Source organism: Gigantopelta aegis, chromosome 10, assembly GCF_016097555.1.
Source record: "Gigantopelta aegis isolate Gae_Host chromosome 10, Gae_host_genome, whole genome shotgun sequence".
Classification (NCBI taxonomy): Eukaryota; Metazoa; Mollusca; class Gastropoda; order Neomphalida; family Peltospiridae; genus Gigantopelta; species Gigantopelta aegis.
This window is the reverse complement of record NC_054708.1, coordinates 43,553,505-43,566,522: the sequence shown is the minus strand read 5'-3', so window position 1 is coordinate 43,566,522 and position 13,018 is coordinate 43,553,505. Positions and strand designations below refer to the sequence as shown.

Sequence of the window (13,018 nt, the reverse complement as noted above, 5' to 3'; positions counted from 1 at the left end):
TGTAAAATTGAAGACTGACAACCCATCCCGTATGTATTGGTATGGTTCGCTGTACTGTGGCCACCAAAATAGACTCGCCCGATATATTTAGAATTTGTATGCTCCCAAATAACGTTATAAAAGGCGAAGTGTGATTGGTCGATATTTAAATTATTATTTACAGACGAAATGTTACTTGGACATTGGAGACTACGCAGTGTTGTTAGCAATCTGATTAAAATTAGTTCTACTGGTCTAAATAAGGCATTCGTAATTCACATGAAACATGTCGTATACCCTCAGGGTAATTCGGAATGTTTTCAAATTATTTTCAAATCACTGGCATGATTCTGCAAGTAAGGTTTTGAGTGGTGGACATGAGCTCCAACTGGCTGCTGTTAGATCCACATGTAATAGTGGAGCTAATTTTAATTAGATTGATTTAAAATAAAATGCAAGAAAATAGGTATCCGGGTATTTATGGCATTTAAAAACAGGTTGGGTTTTTTTTTTGGTAATGAATAAAAAATAAATGTGCCAAAGCTGATGATAATTCCAGATATCACAAATCTTTAAAACCTCCAACTACACTAGGCTATAAATAAAACATAGTCATGAATATTGGTGGCTGTCAATGATTTTGATGGTACATTATAAAAATCAGCATGACCGATGGATTTGAAATTCCTACACCTGGTGACTTGAAGACACCCACACCTAGCATATAGGAACCCCCTCCCCCATGAACACTGATGTTCAGGACATTAAGTAAATACTTCATAGAGGTGCAGTCATGTTTATGTTTCCTTCCTCAGACACGGTATTTTTAATAGTGATATTTATTTGGTGTGCCTGTTAATAGGGGGTATATAGGGGTCAGTCAACTGCATGTGTTCCAATGGAATTCGTTAAAGGAGTTGAGGTATTGTGAATATCAATGCTGTCTCTACAAATATAGCTGATCACACACCCCATCTGACAGTAAATATTTTTAGGAGTATTATTTGAAAAACAAAATTGTTTAATATGGCATATGGTTTTGTACAAAACTGTATACAATATATATATGACTTATGAAGTGTACATTGTATTAGGTTGCACTGTAAGAACAGTTTCAATGGAGTTGACAGTTTATGTCAGAATACACAAGATCCTTATTGTCATAAAAACACATAGTTGGACACTTTTTGAAAACAATGTATGTTATAAGTATAAGTACTACTAAAATAAATAACGTCCAGCTAGGTCAAAGTTCGAAGTGCACCCAACGTTCGATATGGAAGTTAACAACACAACTCTTGTGATTGGTTATCAATGTGTGTTGGTTGTAAAACTGTATGCAATTTTATTTCATCTAGTGTCACTGTGTCAAGTAGCCTTGTGCTTGGAACACATATGGGGTACCTGTAAACAAAAAGTACTAACTTTTGTGCAGAACTATGGTATTCATAGACACCACCCGTTATCTCTGAAATGAGCAGATGGACCCTTAATGTTTTTGACGTTAAGGGTGAGGGCGTATTATGTATATCTATGGTGTTTATATCAATTGATACGATGCAGGTTGGAGTTTTAACCACGTATGTTAATATTGTTTGTATTCATTTCTGTGTGTATATTCATTTCTGTGTGTAGGCAATTGGCCTATATGCAACAGTTTACATAATAATTTACAATATTATTAAGTAAATAAATTGCATCAACTAAGAGCTAGTACATATCGGATCTACTTTTAACATGCAATTCATAAGAACGTGTGTATCATTAGAGTTACATGTAACTACTTTACTAAATGTTACAATATTTGATACTTAGGAATGTATATATTTCGCTCGTCAGTATACGCTTCACAAACAAACATAAAAAGAACGAATTATCAATAGGCATAGTATACGTCTATTTTCTCTTGCATTGATGTGTGTTATATTCAACATCTAATAAAGATTTCAACTATTTATAGAACAACAATCTAGCTGAATCATTAAGTTTTCCTGTAATTCGTTGTTTCCCCACAATCTTCTAATCTCAGTCTAAACATAAATTCAAATGGGAAATATCACCAACATCCTGACTTGACAAGTCAAATGCAAAACCATATGGGTTTAACAGTGTTCTTATCCCGGTTGCTCATGTAAATCTTCCAGCAATATCAAGCTTTTTCCATAAGTAGATAACGTTGTTTAACATATCGGTCATCAGTTAGCTGTGATAGTTTACACAAATATTTAACACACTTAATATAATAATCAACATAAAGACCACATCGTCCACATTCTGCTAATATTGCATTACTTGACACACGTTTACCTACACCCAATACAAACTTACAAAAAAATCGTATGGAATTTTTCGAGAACTGGTCTTGCTTCAAATGATCACACTTTTTAAATACCACACTAACAGGTATACTGGAAATATTGTACTGCAATTTTTTAACAATAACCAATGCTTTACTTGCTTTAGAAGCCATATTTTCCGTACATTTTGTCCATGATAATATTGTGGAAAATAACATTCTGAAATCAAATAACAATGTTATCAAATACACAAAGGTCATCGGCATAAAGAAGCAATAATAAATCCTGAAACTCCTGGCCAACAAATATGCCTCTTACGTCTACATCTTTGTAATTCTGTTGTAAACATTGCAAATAAAAATGGGCTTAAAACATAGTCTTGGCGTACACCACTCACACAATGAGAACAGCTAGATATATTTTCAATTCTAACAGCAGCTTAGATATCGATATATTTTCAATTCTAACAGCAGCTTTAGCCTAAGAATACATTTTTTAATCACTTAAAATAATCTTCCATGAATTCCTTTGTTCATAATAAAATGTTAAAGTATCTTCCTCTTAATAGAGTGAAAGGTTTTGTTTTTGTTTTCTTTCTTTTTACTGAAATCAACAAATCTACAATAAAATCGACCATAATTTTGTGATAAATATTTCTGAGCTAAACAATGTAAGCGTAACCATATTATCTATTGTTGTCTATGTGATTTGTTTTGGTAGTTTACACCCTTTATTGGTATCGTTAAACAAAACAAACGTTTTTGTTCATTTAAAACGATAACAGAATTATAAATAATAAATGTGAAACAAATGTATCGACTAACAGCATTTTGTTTTCATTTCAGTGACAATCGTCGGAGAAGAGTACACTAATAATTTGCCAGCTCATGCGAAGAACATATCGTCTGCTATTCGTTACGATTATGAACTGTGGTGTAAAACAATATGAAATTATATAAACTTGGCCTACTTTCAGTAGTGTGCATATTGTGCGATTATGGAATAAAGATAGTAATAATAATCATTATTCTGTGTTGTTGTTCTTGTTTTTTGCTAAACTATATAATTTATATAAAATAAAACACTGAGAAAAATATTGTAAGCCCAAACGTATTTTGAAATGCCTATGGAATTAGGACAGTGTTTAAGACCAAGAGTTTCCGCGCTGTGGGGCGACTGTTGCGTAGCGAATATGAGCCTTTGGTTCCTTAATAAAGTATGTATACATACAAGACAAAACGCAAACGCAAAACAGACAATCATGAACAAAAAACACCCTAAACCCAAAAAAAACAATGAAATGTAAAATGTCATCCACGTCACTATTGAAATAATTACAGTTACCATTTTAACGGAGTGATTTGTATTGTGTTTCTATGCTTAAAGGCGTAGGAAGCGGGGGTAGGGGTGGGGGCAAAGTTGGTATGTGCCCCCCCCCCCCCCCCCTTTGCAGCAGCAGTGATGGTTTTTAAAAATATATTTCTACATGTACACACACACACACACACACACACACACGTATGCAACGGGGCAGTCTGTACTAGACAGTTCTCGGAGTACTTTAATGTGTTTGTATGTGATAGACCAAGCTCCAAGACCTGTTTGAGGTATACCTAACCAGGTAATCTTTAGGTTATGTGTGTTTTTAAATGCAGTGTCATCAATTGAAACAATTCAGGGTGGGTTTACTAAATTGCTTGTTCGGCATGTTATTATTTTGTTTTACTATCATTGCTCATGTATAGCAATTTTTAATCAAAGTTAAAGTGTATTTTGTTTAACAACACCACTAGAGCGCATTGACTTGTTAATCATCTGTTGTTGGATGTCAAGCATTTGGTAATTCTGACATATAGTGTGAAAGAGGAAACCCGTTAAATGTTTTTTCGACAAGTAGCAAGAGATATTTTATATGCACTTTCCCACAGACAAGACAGCACATACCACGGCGTTTAAAATACCAGTCATAGTTCACTGGTGCTTCAAAGAAAACAAACGGACATTAGTTGTGATCTAAAACGCCAAGTTGTCCAACTCATGACCAACGCATCATCTTCCATTATGTACCATACAATATCCAATTTGTTGTTATATTTTATTTCAGCAATGAAAACATATTTATTTTATTTTTGTGGTATCGACAATATCCAGCTGAAACCACTTATTTGGCACAATAGTTGGCACGTGACCAGAATGGTCATTCAGGTTTCTGTTTCCAAAGACTATCAGATATTGTGTGCCCGGTTGCAGATTCGGTCATGCCATTGCTTTCATTTACTATTATTTGTTTATTCTAATCAAATATTATGAAACGGACATTCTTGAGTTTGCTGCACTTTTTAGATGTTATCGACTAACAGAGACTTTTTAACGATTGTAATTATATATCAAATATATTTTTCTACATAAAATATTAGTGGCTGTATATTAAACGTGTTTCTGATCGTTCTAATATTTGCACTAGGTTAAATTTCATTTTATTTTCTAAAACATATTTTTTTCGTACGAAATTCTTTGAAGTCGAAATCCAGTTTGGGCTTCTTACAAATATTAAGTGGACCAGAAACACATTGAATATACAGACACGGATATTATAAACAATAAACTATATTTAATATGTAAGTTCAATCGTAGAAATATTTTATTAGTCGGAAACATTTTAAAATGCAGCAGACTCAGGAATGTTCCTTTAAAATTTCATTTTGTCAGGGATATCACCGTTTATAAAAACAACTAAAGTCATTCATCATTGCAATTATCTATCACGGGCGCTAAATAATATGTATACCGTCTTGATAGAAACAAAGCTACACGTATCATCTAGTGATATCAATGCGATCAATTAATTTGAAAAAGATGAAAAGAAACACACAACAATGTTACCTGCTTGTTTATTTTTTAAGTATCTTAAAATCGTTAATAGAATAGCTGTACATTGATCGGTTCACTAAAAGCACATCCCTAAATGTACTCCTAATCGATGAGAATATGCTGGCTCTGGTCACACATCAATGTTACCTCCTTGTTTATTATTCAAGTATCTTAAAATCGTTATTAAAATATCTGTACTTTGATCGGTTCACTAAAAGCCCATCCATAAGTGTATTCCTAATCAGTGGGAATACGCTAGCTTTGCTGGAGCAAAGGGAGAGGGGTGTTTGTTTTTAGGCTCGTAGGAACAGAGGGCACCCATATGGGAACTACAATGCAGGATTTGTTTGTTTCTCTTACTCTATAAATAAAGATACACATATGCACACACATCCCAACATCCCCACCTCCACATATCGTTACCACGGGCCTGGTTTAACACATGGGTTTATGACATGGGCATCATGGGTAAGTTCTAGGAAAAAATAGTTTTTATATAAACTTATTTAAAGAAACATTCGTGATCAAAACAGTCAAATCGGAATCTGTCCCCATCCAGGTTACTGCCCGATAAGCCTGACAATCCATGTAGTCCAGGAGCCAATTCTGAAAAGAGGTCTAGAAAATGGTGAGCACAACACCCACTACACAGTTGGTTTTTCAATCGACGATGAATGAGGGATGCCTCTGGAACATGCCTAGCCCTGATATAGAGTTGAATTGTGGCAGCAACAATAGGTAGAAAGTGTGTGTGTGTGTGTGTGTGTGTGTTCAATGTGTAGCCGATAATCATACATGTTAACCTGCCAACAAAATAGACAATTGATTTTAAAAACGGATTATAAGCTATGTAGAACACAGTATTAGCTTGATATGATGATCACTGATGACCGCCGGTTCGAGGAATGGACTCTGTTTTTTCTCCTTTTTTTTTTTTTTTTTTTTTAATGAACCTAACAGACACTATCGTTAGCACTGATTATGTATAGCCCAATACTCTGCCATTCTGGAGCTAGGTGGACATTTGTACGGTTATGATTGCTCTCTCAGTCGGAGATTATTCTAGAAATGCAGAATGACAAAACTACTACTTTTAAATGTTTAACACAGTTTTAAAGACATGAACAGTAACAACAGAAATGTATTGAAATATAAATCTTAAGATTTGTTATTTGTTTAAAATGTTAGTTTCTTTTGAACACATAAACAGTAACAACAGCCATTTATTTAATCTAAGCAACAATATAATAAATACATCATTAAATGTAGCAAAGCTTTGTTATCATCTGTAAACAAATTCAGGATCTCTGAAAATGCATATGTGGACGATGCCAAATATTAGTGCAGCGGATTGGTGAAAATTATAGAAAAATTGTGGTTTTGATGATAAAAAAGTTTGTTTTGTTTAACGACATCACTAGAGCACATTGATTAATTAATCATCGGTTATTGGATGTGAAATATTTGACAATTATGACACGTAGACATACGAGGAAAACCGCTATTTTTTTCATAATGCAGAAAGGGACCTTTGTCATGCACTTTCCGTGATACAAAGCATGAAACTTGGCATGAAGTAAGAACATACCAAAATAGTTATTTTTAGGTATATGGTCACTGCAGATTTTCTCAAATTACCAAATTGTTTACATTCAGTAGTCAATGTTTAAAAAAAATTAATGTTCTCTAGTGGTGTCGTTAAACAAAAACGTTCAACTTTTAGATTGACGTATACGTGTGTTACCACTTCATATCTTTTATGCTTATCTGACACTGATCATTAACACAAACAACAAAAAATCGCTTGCGTCAATTCAATGCAGTCGTCTCATGGCGTCGATAACCTTGCTCAAACGTGTTGAGCACACAAAGTTGATTACCATTCTTGGGTACCTAAACTTGTGTCCCTCCTCTACAAGTAAAGGCTTGCTGCAGATGCCGTCTGTTGAGCGGTTAAGACTGCTCGTGAATATGTCTCACAAGGTGTTCTATGGGACAGGTATGATGACATTACTGACCAAGGCAACACGTCCACATGGTTTTCAATCGTGTGGAAATGTCATATGTGGATATTGTAAAAGATAAGGAAGAACAACCATGGATGCTGGTGCCTGGATGCTCTGTTTTTGGTCGGTTTCTTAAAATTATGGCAGTGACTTGAAACGTGTCGGCAGTAATGGTGGGTGGTGGAAATCGGTTTATGGGGGTTGTGGCATACTTGGCATAACTCGAATCATGACCTACCACTAAAAGAAGGATCACTGGCATCTAGTCGATTGAAAAGACTGTACAGTCGTTCTTATTATATCAAAATGTCTGGCAATGTCAAACTATACCGATGCCTGCTTGGTCGAAATTGATGATATACGGAAATCACGCATTTGCCCGTGATGTCCCCAACAGAATGTTTCGTAGTGGGGTATAATACAGGGCCGTAGCTAGAATTCTTGTGTTGGGGGGGGGGGGGGGGGGGGGGGGGGGGGGGGCAACTGAGAGTAGTTAATAGTCTAAAACTCCTTAAACAGTTAAGAAGAGAATTTTCTTTAAGTTTCTATAATGCGAGTTGTCACCAACAACATTCTAACTCCATGTGCACGTGCCATATGTGATATAGCGGGGAATCAGCGCTATTTCAATGTACAGCATTAATTTATGCACGTCCTATAACTAATCTACTACCTACTAAATGAATAATGCTTAATGAAGTAAAATACCCACTTTTTTTGCATGCATTATATTTATTTAACTTTTACATTTCTGAATGGATTCGTAGTGACTAAAGACTGGACAGGACTAAAAACAGTCGACATACCGCCGATACCACTTATACCAGACAACACATGCACGTATATATACTACTACTACCTACATACTGGCAAGTCAGCACACGCTGGCAACACCACTGCTACAAAACATGTCAAGCACACACCGTACCACAACCATCAGCACACCGCTGACAACCAGTTGGCGTACAACCGCTGAACCACTGACAAAACTGTCAGCACACACCTAACACCATAACCAAAATATTAGGGGGTATACGGGTGATGCACACTTAAATCAAGTTTGTATGGACAAACACCCTACAGCCAGGTTATTTCATATGCAAATCCATGGTCAGGAGGACAATCCGGAAATCACCATAATTCTGATTAATTAATACCCAGTTAAAATTAATAAATATGTAATATTCGATTATTAATTGTGTCTGTCCAGGCTCCAGCCAATCGAATTCTGCCCGACCGCGACAGCTATTATGAAATAACATACACGTAACCGGCATTTAAACCATTATAGTCTAGGAATTTCAATATGCACACATGACTGGGTACCCATAGTCTAGTCTACTCACTGTGTACTTGAGTCCATACTGTAAATGTTAATGGGATCAGTCGCATCATGCAGCCCACCACGCACAGCTGTAGCACTTTTTGTCCATGTCACTCCATCCTGTCCTAATTTGTCAGTTTTATTTCTTCAACCTTGGCCATTCCATTCCAGAATGTTTCACATCAATATAGGTGAAATCAATCCTGTAAGACAAAGATAACTCGACAGTACCACCACACGCATGACGTATACAACAATATATCAATTTACAATTATTTATATATTTGTGGGTGTGGGGGAAGGCTGTGGAATGTTGTCCGTGTTGTCAGACATGCGGTCAGGATGGACACGAATTATAATTGAGCCGCTTTCAGTTAACTTCCACTTTCGAAGCCGGCTGTGATATCGGACCAAAATGCGGACTTGAAAATTACCATCGGTCATGGGCAAACCTTGTGTTGGGGACCTGATCATTATGCACTCTGCCAAAACCCTAAGAACAGACATTTTATCCTTCTCTGCAAGTACATGCAGTGTGGTTGGCGTGCCAGCCTGATTATACTTCGAAACACGAATCTTCACTCTTTCTGCGCTAGTGTTTGGTTGAAAGAAGATATCAGATCTCAGCAACGGGCGATTTGCTTGCGTCTCTGACGTAACTATTAACTCGCTCACTCAGAGAAGGCCAAAATATGCTAAAAGGAAAGTGGCATTGAATGTTTTAGCCTCATATTCAGAATAACAGATATGCTGCAATGACCGCACCGGCGTTACTAAAATTGTGTATGTTATAGCTGAGCGAGAATCGACACGTGTACCTCGGGTACGGCGACAACATACACCCCCCCCCCCCCCCCCCCCCCCGACGTTTTTTTAACAATAAAACTTGTGTCGGATCACGCCAATTATTAAATCGGTGTATGTACGTGATCCCAGATATATATGTGGTTATAGTGGCTGTTGCATATCCCTTTTCATAACAATTAGGTTTGTATAATATAACGTGGTTACTTGGTGCTGGCCAGAGCTCACAACTAACAGTCCAATCTAAACTTCGAAAATGAGGTTATAGCATTATTGTAAACTATACTAAAAGGCAAAAGTTATTGTGACACACAAAAGACTGCTGTGTATGAAACGTTATAATATGGAAAGAGAAATTGTACAATATCTCAATCTGTCTTTTCTGTACATTCCGCGTTTTAGATAACGCCACCGAAAGTCGGTGTACTTCCGGTATCGAGCTGACTCAATAAACATAATACATGGTGTCAGAAGTAAAACTCTGAAAAATCATCCGTAATCCGAGCCATCTGAAACAAAATACAAATATGGCAAGTAATTTGAACATTCTATACCTGAATCGTTCAATTTTTCAAAACCTGAAGACTGGCCTAAATGGATACGACGGTTTGAAAGGTTTCGCCTTGCATCTGGCCTCGCCGAAGAAGAGCCCGAGAGGCACGTCAACACACTTGTGTATTCGATGGGAGATGAAGCAGATGATATTATGATTGGATTTGGACTAACTAATGATGAAAAGAATGACTACATAACAGTTAAAGGTAGATTTGATACGCACTTTGTCGCTCGACGAAACCCGATTTTTGAACGTGCAAAATTTAACAAACGTTCGCAGCAGCACGGTGAAAATGTTGATTCGTTCATTACTGCATTGTACGTTTTAGTAGAACATTGTGACTATGGTCAATTACGAGACCAAATGATCAGAGATCGTATCGTAGTAGGTGTAAAAGACGATGCTCTATCGCTCAAAATGCAGCTTGATGACACTCTTACTCTGAAAAAAGCCACAGATATGGCCAGGCAATCCGAATCTGTAAAAAGGGAGCAAGCCCAGCTACGTAGCGGTTACGAAGAAGATACTTCAGTATCAACGCTCCACACCAAACGCAATCAACCCGATCGACAGCGCGCTCCGTATCGTCACTCCTGAACTCAGCATCAAACCGTACATAAAACTCAACGCAGTACTAGTGGTTCGTGTAGTAGCTGCAGAAAGGATCCAGCACACACCTGGAATAAGAGTGTGTGCCCGGCTAAAAATTCGTCGTGCATTTATTGTAAAAAGCCAGGGCACTGGATTGCCGTCTGTCGTCGTTGTGCGCAGGTGAACACCGTTCAGGCTGAGAACGAGCAGTTCACAGACACTGAGGAAGTGCTAAATATCTATGCAATGGATAGTGTTGAACAACATTGTAAGGAAAAATGGATACAAAAGCTACGCATTCTAGATCGTGACATTGAGTTTCGTATCGATACAGGTGCACGTTGTAAAATTCTAACCCTGTCAGATTATCAGCTACTCGCACACAGTGGTGAGCTACAGAAATCAAATCGGATTCTGCGTACCTATTCAAATCACAGAATAATTCCAACCGCGTCAGTTGAATTGCCAATCACACACAAAGAATGTCATGTCTCTACTCAGTTTGAGGTCGTGGACATTGACCAAGAAAACATTCTCTCCGGAGAAGTGGCCGAAGGAAATGGGTCTGATAGCTCGTCTGAATCATGTTGACACTAACAAAGATACTGCCCGACAGGAGGAATTCCCCGAGCTAGTCCGCACTACTGGTACATTACCCGGTAAATACAAGATTAAACTGCAGCCTGGTGCAAAAGGTGTTGTTCACGCTGCACGTCGCCAACCCGCTGCTCTGAAAGCAAAACTAGTGGATAAACTCAATGAAATGACCGATAATGGGTACATTACCCGAGTAGACCAACTGACAGAGTGGGTTAGCTCTATGGTTGCTGTCGTGCGCAATGGTAAGGTTCGTATATGCATCGACCCCAGTGACCTAAATAAAGTCATGCTCCGCGAGCACCATCCAATGAAAACGGTTGAAGAAGTAGTCTCCGAAATTGCAGGCGCACAAGTGTTTTCTGTTCTCGATGCAAAATCTGGTTTTCTGCAAATCTGTGTTCATGAAGAGTCGTCATTTCTCACAACGTTTAATACGCCTGTTGGTCGCTACCGTTGGTTGAGACTACCGTTTGGCATCAAGTCGGCGCCAGAGATTTTTCAGCGTATTATGGACCAAATGCTTGAGGGCATTTCAGGTGCTACAGCAGTGATGGATGACATCCTTGTAGCCGCGCGCACTGTTGAAGAACACGATATCATCCTGCGGAAGGTGATCGATCGTACAACTCAGTATAATCTGAAACTCAATATGGACAAATGTCTCATCAGGCGCTCCGAAGTACAGTACGTGGGTCATCCGAAGTACTGAAACCAGACCCTCGCAAAGTGCAAGCTGTGAAAGACATGCCCCCACCTACCGACAAAGAAGGTGTCCGTCGTTTTATAGGGTTTGTAACGTATCTCGCAAAATTCATCGCAAACCTCAGCGAGGAGGACGTTCCGTTACGACAACTGCTGAAAAATGACATCCAGTTTCAATGGCAGCCCGCGCAACAATGTGCATTTGACAGGTTGAAACAACTCTGCTGCGAGCCACCCGTACTTGGATACTTTGACGTTAATAAACCTGTGCAAATACAAGCGGATGCCAGCCAATTTGGTCTTGGTGCTGTGCTCCTACAGGATGACCGACCAATCGCATACACGTCCCGGTCACTCACTGATGCTGAGTGCAGATATGCTCAGATAGAAAAAGAAATGTTATCAATAGTGCATGAATGCGTTAAGTTTCATAATTGCATCCTTGGCAAAGACGTCACCGTCTTCAATGATCACAAACCACTTGAAGCAATATTCTCAAAACCGCTTCTACAGGCACCCATGCGTCTCCAAAAGATGATGCTGAAGCTCCAATGGTATAACCCCACGATTAAATATCAACCTGGCAAGCAGATGGAGCTGGCAGACACTCTATCGCGCTCTACACTAGCTGACTGTACAAGTGAAGTTGAGACTACGCCTGTGTCAATGCTCGATTTCCTAGCCATTTCAAGCGAGAAGCTTATCCAGCTCCAAAACTGTACGAAGGAAGAGCTCAGCAACCTCATAGAGACTATCAACTCAGGATGGCCTGACACTCGTGCACAGCGTCCAATATTTCTCCGACCTTACTGGGATGTGCGTAGTGAAATCGCGGTGTCAGACGGACTAATATTTCGTGGCATGCGAGTTGTAGTACCACCGTCACTCCGTCCGCGCATGCTACAGCTAGTCCACGAGTCGCATTTGGGCATTGTAAAATGCAAACAACGCGCACGCGAAGTACTGTATTGGCCTTGTATGAATGCTGACATTGACGAAACCGTGAAAAACTGTGCTCGATGCGCAGAGTTCCAGAACAAACCAGCACCACAGCCACTCATGCCAACTAAACCACCAGAACTCCCCTACCAGGAAGTTGGCACAGATCTGCTGTATTACAATGGCAAACACTACATACTGACAGTAGACTACTACTCAAAGTTTATCGAGGTAGATGAACTATCAGATGAGAGTAGCACAACTGCTATTTGTGCACTCAAACGACAATTTGCTCGATATGGCATACCGCAGATCCTGAGAGGTGACAACGGACCGCAATATAAATCAG

At 38.5% G+C, this 13,018-nt stretch overlaps 2 protein-coding genes across 2 annotated transcripts in view; both read left to right on the top strand.

Moving 5' to 3' along the window:
- LOC121383641 overlaps positions 1–3,300 on the top strand; it is a 57,317-nt gene extending 54,017 nt beyond the window's left edge. The window contains exon 10 of the mRNA XM_041513735.1: positions 3,122–3,300. The gene's annotated coding sequence lies outside the window, so the exon portion shown is untranslated. The remainder of the gene's footprint in view (positions 1–3,121) is intronic.
- A 7,948-nt stretch (positions 3,301–11,248) lies between these two features.
- LOC121383640 (uncharacterized protein K02A2.6-like) lies at positions 11,249–11,737 on the top strand. The gene has a single exon (XM_041513733.1). The coding sequence runs from the start codon at positions 11,249–11,251 to the stop codon at positions 11,735–11,737; it is 489 nt and encodes a 162-aa protein (XP_041369667.1).
- The last annotated feature ends 1,281 nt before the right edge of the window (positions 11,738–13,018 follow it).